Consider the following 14,420-nt stretch of genomic DNA (forward strand, 5'->3'; position numbering starts at 1 on the left):
TGGTTTGGTTTTTATTAGTTTTTCTCTCTTCATTCGTCCCACTAATGCAATGTCAATGCAGGTGTGCCAGAGAACAGCAAGCATCAAAACTACTTAATATGTGAAGGGATAACATCTGCGGTGCAACACAAGAAAAGTGGTTAAGGGGTGTATATCCACTGTACTACATTTACAAGTACATTATGACATTATCAATCATTATTGATATAATGTTTACCATAGCATAAATAGGCTAATTATACACAGTGCTCCAAATACTTATCATGTTTGATGTCCAGATCTGAACAGGATGCAACATGCCCCCATTTTCAGACTTAAACTAGTCCTGGATTAAAATGCATGTTATTTAACTGAAAAGAATCGTGCACTGACATTTCATAAAATATACCAGTGATGTTGTTTTGTCTAAGATGCACACCAGTAATGTTTTTGTTTATTTTTTCTAGAACATTTAAACAAAGGAAATGCCCTAATTGAACTAAGGCCTAATCCTGCCTTAGTCTAAGCCCTTTCGGTGAAACTGGGCCATGGTTTCTTTTCTAAGGTGGCCCAAGAAGTGTTTCATTCTTTCTTTGACAGCAGGGCAGCACTAGCCTAGAAATTTAGACGCACCCTAGCGGCAGCAAATTTAATCTGCCCGCGAGTGTGGGTCTGGCTTGTCAGGCTAGGGCAGCACCACTAACTTGAATAGATTAGTGTTAAATTCTGGACGTTCTCTAAATATTACAAAAATATTATGGTGCTGAATGATTGCTGTTGTTAGTTATGATTGTTGTATGTTAGTTACACGGTATTCAAAAGGTGCTAAAGGTTTTATGTTGGAGTAAGAAATCCCTGCCACCTCTTTGTGTTTATGTATTTTTCTCATAATGTATCAGTCCATTAATCTCAACACATTTACTGATTGGCTCTGCTGCTATTAATCTTGAATTTTCATTAAATAAATGTATGATTGATTTAATCTGATAACTTTAATCTATTATTATTTTTTATTTTTTTATCAGTGGATAGTAGAGATGTACCATGATGGTAGTTTAACAAACTCAGGGTTACAGGATTAGTTTTGAGTTGGTAAAACCAAACCAATGAATTAAGCTTTGTTGGTCCCATGTTGCTGATCATCAGCTTTCTCTGTCAACTCAGGCTTTGGTCCTAAATTCAGGAGTTTAGCTGTCACCTCAGCAGTCAACAGCCAATCACATGCTCTGAATTGCGAGAGATACAGTGAGATTAATTTCAGAATATTACATGATTGAAAAAGAGAATTTAATTAAGAATTTAAACAAATTTACACCGCAAGAAGAAAAGAGAGGAATCTTAAAGGACAACTTAAAGAAAAAATATATGCAAGTAAAAGTTATGAAGTTAATTTGATATATAAAGATGTGAACACTTAAGCTTCTTTTTTAAATAGCTTTATTTATTGATTTTAATAAAATTTTAAAATCAATAAATAATTTGTGGCTCAATTTATATTAATTTTAACAAAGTTTTAAACATGTTTTAACACTAAAAAACGCAACATGTTTTAAATATTAAAAGTGTTTAGGTATATTTGTTAATAGTGCTTTGTGGGCACAGTCATTCATTTACATTTGTATGGTAACAAATAGTTTTTTTTTTTTAAAGTTTGAACATTAAAGAGACAGAAGGTCCCAAAGGCATGTAGCCGTTGCTGTTTTTATGGTTTATTTAATAATTATTCTAATTAAAATTGTTATTCAATAACTCAGTGGTGAGTTAAAATGAGAAGAATCTTATGAATAAATAATTGGTAACACTTTATAATAAGGTTGTATTAGTTAACATGAACTAACCATGAACAACACCTCTGTTCAGCATTAGTTAATCTTTGTTAGTTAATGAAAATGCAGCTGTCCATGGTTTGTTCATGTTAGTTCACATTGCATTAACTAATGTTAACACGATTTTAATAATGCATTAATAAATGTTGAAATTAACAAAGGTTAATAAATTATTTATAAGTTCAGTTAATTATTAGTTCATGTTAACTAATGTAGTTAGCTAATGAACCTTATTGTAAAGTGTTACCAAATAATTTTACAGATCTTGAAGCCTTAATGCAAGGCGCAGTCTCCGCCACAGCAGCAGGTGGCAGTACGGCGCACAGCAGCTCAAACGGAGGCGTGACGTCATCAGTGATCCGTTAAACAACGTTCGCGGAAATTTTTGAAATTCAACCGAAGTATCGGCGGAAGATTATGCTTGAATAGCGAGGTATATATATTTATATTCGAGTGTACCTGATATATCTGGTATGCTGATATACATATCAGTAGTATAGTACGCTACTTATTAACCGAGAATCGTTCTGCAGCTGAAGTTTATAACGGAGGTATTGTTTTGTCCATATTTCTTCTTTATTTTGTTACTAACATTATTATGTTCGTTAGTTCATTATTCAGCTAGCACCATTTAATCTAATGCAGTTTCGTAAGAAAATGATTATTTCTCAATAATTTTGCCTGGTTGTATGTGTTGGACGTCTGTGTGTTTTTAAGCTTAACTGTCTTGTTCTTCACGTCAAAACAAGCGGTTACAAGTTCATATTGCTAACATATAACGTTACTACAATTACAGTATAGTGTTGTAATATTCAACGTTTTTAAAGTAATATTAACTTAATTTATTAAATAATAACGTAAAAGTGTTCTTATATTTTATTTGTAGTAATAATGATATTATTATCAATACTTTTTACTATTGTAGTAAGTTAACTGAATCTTTTTTTCTGTCCTACATGTGAAGGGTGTGTTTACAAAGGTCAAGATGAGTCGGCGGCCCAGCAGCAGATATTCTGAGATGCCCATGCGTGTGACAGACAGCAGGATGAGTCTGATCAATGCCACCCCTCAAAAGTACAACCCATCTATATTTCCTTTTTTACATTATATTAATGCAGATGTACACATTTAAGTGGTTTTATTGGCCTACATTGCTTTCAGCAGTTATGCTTAAATATATATATAATATGTTAACTTGAATTTCATTACAGCAAGGACAATGTCTTTGGCAAGCTGAATATACCTAAACCTCAGTCTACCACATCTGAGAGACGAACAAGCTTTTTTGGAAAGTGAGTCTTTCAGTGAATCAGTGGAGATAAGCAAATGTTAGGTTTCTGAGTCTGATCAGGAATGTAACCTGTGGTTGTGCATTGTAATCCTTGATCATGTCATATAGGGTTTTATTAGGGATGGTTTACCCAAAAATAATAATTTACTCACACTTTCATGTTTTGAAACCTGTATGAATTTCATTCTTATTTTGAACACAAAAGAAGATATTTTAAAGAACGTCGGTAACCAAACAGTGACGGAACCCCATTGACTTCCACAGTATTTTTTTCGTACTATGGAAGTCAGTGGGGTCAATCAACTGTTTGATTACCCATATTCTTCAAAACATCTTCTTTTGTGTTCAACTGAAGAAAGAAATTTATACAGGTTTGGAACTACTTGAGGGGACGGTAAATGATAGCATTTCCATTTTCTGGTGAACTATCCCTTTAAACCCCAATTAGTTAATCATATACTGTAGTATAAAACTGTACAATTGTGTCCTCACCTTTCTCCACAGAGGCATCGGTGCAGGTGGCCAGAGGAACAGCATGTTTGGGGCATATGGGGGCACAGAGAAGATGAAGGACCCAAGACCCCTACATGACAAAGCTTTTGTCCAACAGTGTATCAAACAACTTTGTGAAGTATGTTTAGTTTTGACTGCATCTCTACATGAAAGGAATATTGTGGATTGATCAAAAGTTAAAGGGAACCCAGACCAATATGTGTTCCCCATACTAAAGCGTTACCAAATATCCCAAATATAAATGACTTTGGGCTCTAATAGAGATATTGTATGCTGTGGACAAGCCTCCATGTGTCAGAACAAAATTTTCAGCATCAATGGTTTTTCTATGGTGATTGTGAGCAGAGATATATAGTTATGGTCAGCTTTAAATATATAAATATATTTCATAAGTTAGAAATTGCTCTTTGAAGAGGCAGTCTCTACAATATGATTTTTAAAAAGCTTACCTTGTAAGCAACAGAAAGTAAGTGGGAGTAAAGTCAATTTACAATGAATTTATTTTCCCATTATTTCTAGTTCCTGGTGGAACGAGGCTTTCCAGGCAGCATCACAGTGAAGTCTCTCCAGTCTCCTTCCACAAAAGAGTTTTTAAAGATATACGAATTCATCTACACTTTTTTGGAACCATCCTTTCAGATGCCCACCACCAAAGTGGAGGAGGAGATCCCAAGAATGCTCAAAGATCTGGGGTAATCACAATACCACAAAAACAAAGGAGGGCAATTTTACTTCATTACTACACTCCGTACAAAACGCTACAAAAGTAGTCTGATGTCAAACACATTGTTCTGTGTTATCCATCCTTCATTTTGTCTTAATCAAGTGATGATTGTCATTTTTTTTTCAGATACCCGTTTGTACTCTCAAAAAGTTCCATGTACTCCATTGGTGCTCCTCATACATGGCCTCAGGCTCTCGGAGCTCTTATCTGGCTCATCGACACAGTCAAGGTGACTCTTCTGCATCCTTTTAACATGTTTGTGAGATACATGGGTGTAATTTGCGGGTGGGACATGTCCACTCCACTTTTTGACAGGGTCGCTATTGTCCCTACCACTTGAAATGTCTCACGGATGAGACGTTTCAAATTCAATTGTCACAGAATTCAATCCGTGCAGGATGAACCTACTTAATGCAAACAAAACATCTCCAGTTAACTAGTGTAGCATAGTTTTGTTCATTTGTTTAATAGAAGGCAATCTGCTGCTTTTTTCCGCTGTTATCAGTGGTATAGTTCCTGCTGATTCTTGTAGCTCGTGCACACTGTGCAGTCTTCACAATGACGAGTGCTTTAATATATTGCTTAATGGCATTGCAGAGACTTTCTATTTGTTCAGTTGAAATCACAAAACAAATTGCACAAAAAATTGTCCCTGCTCTTGATATACAATCACTGATGATATTCGGTTTTGATGAGAGGGAAAACCTGTACCCATAAGGACAGATTAGAACCCAGAACCTCTGACACACTTAAAAATAATGTACCACTACTAGACCATTAGAAAATAGACACAAATTTTGCGAATATATGCATGTTTTCATGTGAAAAATCTCAGCACTAATGTTATATTGTTTTAAGATGCAAGAATAAAACTATTGCATTAAATATGAGTTCTATATCAATAAATTAAACCCAATGCAAGTCTGCACTTGTTATTGAACATATTTTACATATGAGATGGCATTGTATTAGCAATGCTACATCATACCACCCTCCCACACCTGTCCCACCCACTTTTTAAAAACAATGTTACTCCACTAATGAGACAGAATAATCTGTACATAGAACAAATACTGGCTTACATTTCAAGTTATGCTATATGGGAGACCTCTAAACCAGTTATGGCATGTCACTCTTGCTCATAGGAAAGCAAGCACGTGTGGGTTCTGTTCGATTAAAGCAAGTTCTGGTATTATTGCTCTGTTAGTGTGGTGTAGTCATTTGAATAAGTGTGAGCACTGGCTTCTGAACCCTGGAGTGCACTGAACTAGCAGACTGAGAGTGCTGAAAATATGGGTCTTGGTCCACTTCCAAACAAATTCTGGTGCAGTTCGAATTAAATATGAATGCAACATGGACCAAAGACATTGAAACAAACCAAAAACAGGATGTGATGTCACAAGATGCAAGTAATGTGAATAATGAAAAATAAAATAATAATGACATGCACTCTATGCATGCACTTAGCGCTCTCCTCTCACCATCAATAGTAGACATGCCCCTTACCTGCTGATTGGCTACAAGTTTGTTATTGCACTCAGCCCGAGTCCGTTTTGCAATATGGTTTTGAAATAAACTTACCCCACCTTTAAATGTCAGTGTAAACCCTAAGAAACCCAGGACTAAATTTAACTAAGTTTCTTTTTTTTTTGGTTCAGACAAAAATAATCAAGAGTACTAAACTACAAGTGTGAACACCCTTAATGTGTCCTTTCTGAATAAAAGTATTAATTTGAGTTTTGCTTACTATTTTAGGCTGCAATGTAAATATGCGTATTAACATGTAGAAAGAAACATTGCAGCTTTACCTGATATGTAGATTTTGTCCCCGCAGCTCTTCAGTGGTCTGAGAGAGCAGGGGCTGCTGTTCTCTGACTTCTCAGATGAGCTGTGTGATCTAGAGGAAAGGACTGAGTACAACAAGGTACCGTATCAGACAAAACGTCTGCATTGACAGTTTCAGCAGTTAGACAACCATATTTCACTCTTCTGCATTGTAGACATCACATATATTAACCAAATGTGTATGTGTGCCATTTTATCTCTCTAGCTCTTTATGGATTACTGCTCTGACACCTACAACAAGTTCATGCAGGGAGCAGATACGTTTGAGGATGAGGAAGACGACTATCTTAATAAACTAAGTAAGTTGAAAGTTAATGAAAAGTGTACATTGAACTAATTTGGATGGAGGAAATTTAATGAGAAGATTCTAAGGGGGGGCCAATTCTATCTGACCTTCTGAACAACTTCTAAATTTCAGTCAGAATTTAAAAAAAATCGGCATGAAATAAAAATTCAACCCAATTTTCAAAATGCATGTGATTTGAAACAGTTTATTTATTTATTTTTTATTTTTATTTTTTTTAACCTCTCAAGTTTAATCAGGATGTCATAACTGGACCTCTGGTGACGTATATGCATATGCTCCAATCTAGGGCTGTACTAGAATAATCGAATATTCGTTCGGTGAGGTGGCATTCGATTTTCAGTTTTGAGATTCGAATGTTCTTTTTTTTTTTTTTCTTCAACGCTCGACTTCCGTCGCGGACTCTTTCTCACTCATGCTTGAAATAATAATAATAAATTAAAAAAAACACCGCAACATGCTTTCAATAAAAGCATCACGCATTTTAAAGATTTAAATTAACAAAAAGTCCGAATAAGACAAAATAAATCCCTTATATAGAATAAAACTAATTGTAATAGATATTACATTTTGTGTCATTTTAAAAACAATTCATTTATTCTTATTCAACTGTTTATAAGCATGCTACCGTGTTCTTTATTTATTACAGTTCGTTGAAATCACTGTGTGTTAATAATTTAATTTCTGTTTTTGGGATTCATTTGTTTTAAAGAAAGGTTCGTTATTAATACCTTATTAAAGTTCTTGCTCTCAACAGACTTTGTGTTTTGTATCACTTGTGCACTGTCCGTTTTCGGAGCATAAACCTGCCCGTGTAATGCGTACCGGAAACTGTTCTATTTAAAAGATTATTAAATGTTTATTAATATTTAAAGAATGTGTGCCACCTGATCAAATTGCACCAAATGCAACACTGCACTCCACTGGATCTGCCGCAACACATTTACGATGCCGAAGAGTGAAACGTGAAGTCATGAAAGATGATACAAATGGACACTATTATTATATATTTTGCCCCACCCACCGAAGCTTCGAACATTCGATATTGATTGCCACCTAAGCTTCGAAGCTCAAAAAATGGCATTCGAAACAGCCCTACTCCAATCATTTACTCACTTAAACCTGCCCCTGCAAGTTTGTGTTCACCTGCTTCCGCTTTTTGAGTGCAAATGTCACGTCACAACATCTAATCAAAACCATTGCATTTTTTTCTTGAAACATTTGGATCACCATTACAGTCGCAACAAAACGTACAATACACCAGATGTTTTATTAGGAACTACAGCATAATACATGTTTGATATAGTCAAACTCAAACCCTTACTGCTGCCACTGTTTTTCTCCAGCTCTCCATGTTCGTGAGGGATATCCCTTACATATAACAAAACAAAAATTATAAGAAGGGGAAAAAAACATTGTTTTCATGTTTAATAATCACTGTCTTAAACATGACTTGACCGTCCTTCAGGTGAGACGTTTAACCGAGATCCTGACTCTGTGGTCATTAAAAATCCCAGGATGTCCTTCGATGAACAGTAGAGGTGTAACCCCGGCATCCTGGCCAACTTTGTTCATTGGCCCCTGTCTATCATGGCCTCCTAATAATCCCCATATAATGATTGGCTTCATTACTGTCTCCTCTCCACCACTCAGCTGGTGTGTGGTGAGCGTTCTGGCGCAATATGGCTGCCGTCGCATCATCCAGGTGGATGCTGCACATTGGTGGTGGTTGAGGAGATTCCCCCCTTTTATATGTAAAGCGTTTTGGGTGTCTAGAAAAAGCGCTATATAAATGTAATGAATTAATATTATTATTTAAAAGATAAAAATATATTTTATTATTTAAATATTTTTAATAAAACTATTGGAAAATATGGTTCATAGCTAAAATATTTATAGTCACTACATTTTCTAAATTCTTTCAGAGAAGCTGTACAATGTGGATGAGGCGCTGTTAAACTCCCAGCAGGAAAAGCATGCGGTGCTGATGGAGCACATGGAGAGACTTGAAAGGGAAAGTCAAACTGTGAGTGTGTAAATGTTTCCTTCACATGTCAATTATCAGGTTCATTCAGAATTACTAGCCAAGTCACCTTCATTTATATAGAGCTTTTCGCAGTATAGATTGTTTCAAAGCGGCTTAACAGTGATAATAGGACATTAATGGTAGAGATATTGTATTGGCTGTACATCAGCTCTAGAAAAAAGTTATTGTCCAGCTAATGTAAGTTTTTGATTGAATAATTTTCGTTGTAAACAAATCATTAGTTATTTACTTTGGGGCCACTTACAGGACACCATTCTCAACCAAAATAGAAAACTCTCAATGCGCTCCGGCCGCTAATCGCACGGCAACAGTGTCCGGCGGCTAGAGAATGCAAACCCTGAAACAGGTTTTGAGATCCCGTTACCAACCTTGTGTTTACCATGAAAACCATGATTCTGAGAATGGTGACGGCATGCACGTAAGCAGTGTTTAGTCTATAGGCAAGCTTGTTTGAATATGTAAGTGTGCAGGCACGTATTTTAATGAACAAATGATGTATTATGAAAACAAGCCTAGATGTGACATAGGACATTAAAGTCTTAAACATACAAAGACAAAATTGCATTAATGTTGAGGCTGTGTGTATTGACAGGATCGTTTAGTAGGGAAGAGGACAGAGAAGCTCAGATTACAGGCTGATCTACAGAAGCTGCAAGACTATCGAAGTACTCTGGAGGCCCATAAAACTGGCCTGAAGAATAAAGCTGCTGGACTGTCTGAGGAGCTCGAGGCTGCTGGTAAGTAATATTAAAAGATGCATTACAAGCATTGTTCACTTTGCACATTGTATGTTGTCTTAGCTCTGCGGTAAGTAAGAATTTCAATGTATATTATTGTACATATGACAATAAACATACAAAGGTTAAATTCAATTGGTAAATGTCCCTGATATTTGTGCAGAGATGCAGTTGGAGGTTCTGAAGCAGGAGAGAACTAGGCTGCAGCACATCCTGGAGAATCAGAAGTTCACTCCAGCTGATATCGAGCGTATTAACCGAGAGAGGAATGAACTGCAGCAGACCGTTAACAGCCTAAGCCAGAGTCTGGAGGAGGCTGAGCAGCTGGTTTGGAATGAGGAGGTCAACCTGTCCAAAACCAAAGAGAAGGTCAGGATTTTACCCCCAAACCGACGTCCCAACCTGTTTAATAAGAGTTGTTTCACAGACCAATGGCCGGTTCACACATTACACATTTTTTAGGTTAAAGGAACACTCCACTTTTTTTGAAAATAGGCTCATTTTCCAAGTCCCTTAGAGTTAAACAGTTGAGTTTTACCGTTTTTTTAATCCATTCAACTGATCTCTGTATCAGGCAGTAGCACTTTTAGCATAGCTTAGCATACATCATTGAATCATATTAGACCATCAGCATCAGTGCTCAAAATTTTTTTCAAAGACTTTCAATATTTTTCCTATTTAAAACTTGCCTCTTCTATGGTTACATCATGTACTAAGACCAACGAAAAATGAAAAGTTGCTATTGTTTTAGACCGTTATAGCTAGGAACTATTTTCTCATTCTTTTTGTTTGAATCTACCGGTGTTTTGATATCTATTGTTCAGAGCAGTCAACCACTGATTCTTTCGTTACATGATTTTTGTTGGTATTCTGTGAAACATGATGGTAGAATACACCTTCGACTATCACAGCTCTATACAACACACAGAATGGATTCAAAAAACGGTAAAACTCAAATGTTTAAAACTCTTAGGGATTGGAAAATGAGCCTATTTTCAAAAAAAAGTGAGCGTTCAGTGGCACTAATCAAACCATAAGGTCTAGAGATGTGTTTTTTAAAAGTTGAACAACTTTTAACTTCGTGTCACATTTTTTAGAATGCTGTGTCATGCATAAGACGCTAGTGGACAAGCTCAAAACGTTTTAGAACCCATTTACACCCGTATTTAGCATTGTCCACTATGTGCCACTTCCAGGGGTAGTCTAAATGTAACGCGTGTTCATATGTAAATTGCATGATCTTATTTAATCCATTAGATGGAAAAATCTGAAAAGGCTCAAAAATATACCTACCCATTGACCCCTCACCCTCAAAGAAATTAGGCCAAAAGCGGCTGAAAGTCAACAGAAGATGTGGATTAAATCACCAGGTGTAAACCGGTCTCTCGTCTACTTGTGATCCGATTGACCAAAACCTGGAACAAATACCAGGTCTAAACAGGGCCTAGGAGTTGTGTGAAGCCAGCCAATCAGTTTAGAGCATAGACCGTAAAAAAATATGGACGACTCGACATCATCCGTTTCCGCTTGCCATATTTGAAGCTTTCAGGAGGCCTTGCACGGCGCGGACATCTTGGGACCGAGTCTGCGCAGTAGCGATTTCGGGACCGGAGTTGCGCAGTAGAGCGCAGGAAGTAGAGCAGGAAGTACAGTCGCGATATCAAAAGCCCGCCCACACTCTCGCAGATGCAGAACGAATAATTATGTTGGTGTGAAATAAACAGTTATGGAAATGTAGAAATTAAAGCTAAAGCTCTAATCTGCTCCCAAAAATTTCGAAAAAAGTCCGTTAGTGCCTCAGTGACAACTTCACTCAGAGAAGACGTCGATCTCAGCTGTCAATCATGACGTCACACCCCCCGTTTTTATAGCATCAAATAACTAACTCAAAGTAAACTTATTTTTAAAACGAACACCTGAAATGAAATCATCGTGATGATAACTGCCTTTAGTGACATAAACTAACTTTGGGGAAACATTTTTGAAGTGTAATTTTATTTAGTTTGCCTCGCGTCCATTAGAAAACACAGAGGGGCGGCTATACTGGGACCGGTCACCGGGGGGCGATCGAGGCGCGAAAGCTTCAGTAAATGAGAGGGAGACTGCAGGCTTGGTTTAGAGAGGTTTGTTTGTGTTCCATGCACTACACATCAGTTTTCACATTCTGTTGCAGGCGGAGTTGAAGGTTGCTGAGTATAATAAACTGGGTCGTAAACTGAAGCTCATTCCACAGTCAGCCGAGAACGCCTGTGGTCATGACTTTGAAATCAGAACAGATTATAGTGCCACTTCCATCACGCAGTACAGGACACAGATACAGGTACAGTCACTACTGCCATCCATCAGAAGCTTAATTAAAAAAAAAAAAATTATATATATATATATATATATATAATTTAAGGATTTGTCTTGTTTTAACTCTGGTAGAATCCTCTGAAGAATATGATGGTTGACGTGGAGGATGAATGCAGCAGACTCACTAATGTGAAGTTGAGTTTGGAAGAGACTGTTGAACAGGTGCGACGCTTTTTTTGTTCTACCTCTTATTCAGTTGCTCTTTATGGCTTGCATTAAAAAGCATTTATATCTTAATAAATATACCAAATTACTGATGTGACCCATGATTATCCTCTGGTGAAACTCACAACATCTGTCAAGAAATGTACAGGTCATATTTCACTCCCAAATCAACAAGGAAAATATATAACATTTTATTTTGCATAAAGAATATATTGATACAATTAAGACTACTGTTTATTATTTGCACTATAATATTATTTTACCAATTATTAGTGACGTCTATTTATTCTACTAATATTTAGCTTAGAGTATTGTTAATGATCAATGGTGATGAATTATGATTGTTTATGGTGTTTAACTTGTTGCACATTGTTGTAAGAGTGCATATTTTTGAACGAGAAGCTGAGAGTAGGATATTTGTTCTTTCTAGATATTATTGGTATGTTGGTTACACAATATACTGTACCTGGCATGTAATGCAAAACGTCTGTCTGTCCTGCCTCATGTTATGAGACTAATTGTATGGGTTGTCTTCTTTATGAACATACTGTACAGTATTAATTTAATTTGTGCAGGCTGTAAATTTGATTTAAAAAAACTGCAGATAGATACCTTGTTGCTGCCAATGTAAAGTACTTCAAATTAAATCAGTCATTTATGAGTTTCATTAATGATGCTACCTTAGAAGGCAATTTTCTATGTAGAAGTCAGTGTAGAAGTGAGCTCATGTATTTCCCACTCCGTCTGTTTATTAGGTGAAGTCCAACATCTTTGATAAGGAGAATGACATCAAGCAGATAAAGGAGCAGATTCGCAGAGTTGACCAACAGCTGGAGCATGACATGCAGGTGAAATGCATCATTATATCTCTGATCTTAAACATGCTACAATATATTAGCATATGTTAAATTAGTGAATGGCCTTTTTAATTGATTTTCTTTAATGACACATTTGAAATTGTAACTCATTGAATGAACTAGTTATATGCTGTGTGTAGGAAATGGCACAAGAGGATGAGAAGTGGGCAGCTGAGGTGGACTCTGCTGAAACCCACAAGAACCGCTTGGAAAAGAATGTGACGCAGGGATGCGAGCAAGCTGAGGAGGAATGCAAAGCTGCCCAACAACAGTGAGCATCTATTTCCCACTTTATTCTTCTAAATGCGTCACCGGTTCATCTCACTTTATGTATCTGGACTTCTCCATCAGGTATCATGTGGTCGTGCAGGAGACTAATGAGGAGAAGCGCATGGTGAACAAGAATCTGACTGAAATCTTCTCTTCAGCAGCAGATCATTTACTTGCATTTGAAGTAAGCATTTTTCATACACAATAGTTAATAAGAATAGTGATAACATGCATAAGAAATTAGAATACCATGTGTAAGAATTAAAATAAAAACAGGCACAATTAAATTAGTTGTAAATGGGAAAGTGTGTGTGTGTGTGTGTGTGTGTGTGTGTGTGTGTGTGTGTGTGTGTGTGTGTGTGTGTGTGTGTGTGTGTGTGTGTGTGTGTGTGTGTGTGTGTGTGTGTGTGTGTGTGTGTGTGTGTGTGTGTGTGTGTGTGTGTAAACATAATGGTGAGAAATATACTAAGTTATACCATGGTTTGTCTGAATACTCTATTCTAATTGGCTGGAAGATGTATGTTAAAGAGCCAATTACACCAAGAATGAAAACTAAAAGTACCTATGTCAGCATCCACACTAACACAATAATGTTCTGTTTATTAATAGGGCATGCTACAGTTCTGATGCTTTAAATGCTTGAGATCTGTAAAGTCAGGTGGATTCTGATTGACTGTTGATGATTTTATCATTCATCAGCTAGAAAAAAATCATTCTAAAAGTGATATCTAGTTATTGTGTGGACTTGGCGCTCTTGCGGTTAATTTTGTGCTGCAAAAACAACACTTATAAGTGCTGGCAAGTGGCCATGGTTTAAGCAGGATAATCTATGACTAGGTGTGCATTACTTGATTTTAGTGGACCCGTAAAGAATCTTTGCCGCCATGTCATGGATTAAAATTTTTTAATGCATTTACATCTGTACTTTAAAAGGTTATATGACCAGGTTTGTGTAAATTCTACCTCTAAGCAAAAATAAAATAAAAATGTTTTTTGTCTCTTTAGAAACACTGCCACGAGCAACTGAAAAGATTCGATAAGATGAAGGATGTCATCCGTGAGGACGAGGCTGACATGAAACGGCTGACGGATCTATTGGAGAACTTCATGAAGAAAGCAAACAGCTTGTAATGTCTAATAGTTATAATTTGTAAATACTTTTACTGTTAGACTTCTTTTTTTTTTTACTGATTGATTCTGGCACCATTTTAGACAGAATCATACTTTGTATATTTATCCTGTATTTACATGTTTGTTTACTAAAAAATTAAATTGTAGTTCAAAACATGGTTTATTGTGCTAGTGTTTGTTTACACTGCTTACATAGGTTTATAGTATCATGCTATTTTCAAATGGCATTTTAAGTACATTTTGCATTTGTTGTACATTCTCTAGAGTGTAATTGTATGTGAATTGTTTTGATTTGTCCTTGTAAATTACTGCTATAGCTTGATATTTGGGTTTCATATGCCGCACTGCATTTAGCTGTGCCTTGTGGACCAAAGGT

General features: G+C 36.4%; 1 protein-coding gene across 2 annotated transcripts; it reads left to right on the forward strand.

Moving 5' to 3' along the window:
- Window positions 1–2,115: 2,115 nt before the first annotated feature.
- On the forward strand, window positions 2,116–14,202 carry ndc80 (NDC80 kinetochore complex component). 2 transcript variants are annotated; one of them, XM_067429563.1, is made up of 17 exons: window positions 2,116–2,238; window positions 2,770–2,879; window positions 3,017–3,097; window positions 3,601–3,727; window positions 4,129–4,301; window positions 4,460–4,562; window positions 6,168–6,257; window positions 6,384–6,477; window positions 8,408–8,508; window positions 9,122–9,266; window positions 9,430–9,635; window positions 11,440–11,586; window positions 11,694–11,783; window positions 12,542–12,634; window positions 12,784–12,914; window positions 12,995–13,097; window positions 13,919–14,202. In XM_067429563.1, exons 2-17 carry the CDS (start codon window positions 2,791–2,793, stop codon window positions 14,042–14,044), a joined length of 1,899 nt encoding a protein of 632 aa, XP_067285664.1. In that variant the 5' UTR covers window positions 2,116–2,238; window positions 2,770–2,790; the 3' UTR covers window positions 14,045–14,202. The 2 variants fall into 2 exon arrangements, with proteins under 2 accessions (XP_067285664.1, XP_067285663.1); XM_067429562.1 differs by having other exon boundaries at window positions 2,149–2,356.
- Window positions 14,203–14,420: the final 218 nt, after the last annotated feature.

Source organism: Pseudorasbora parva, chromosome 21, assembly GCF_024679245.1.
Source record: "Pseudorasbora parva isolate DD20220531a chromosome 21, ASM2467924v1, whole genome shotgun sequence".
NCBI lineage: Eukaryota > Metazoa > Chordata > Actinopteri > Cypriniformes > Gobionidae > Pseudorasbora > Pseudorasbora parva.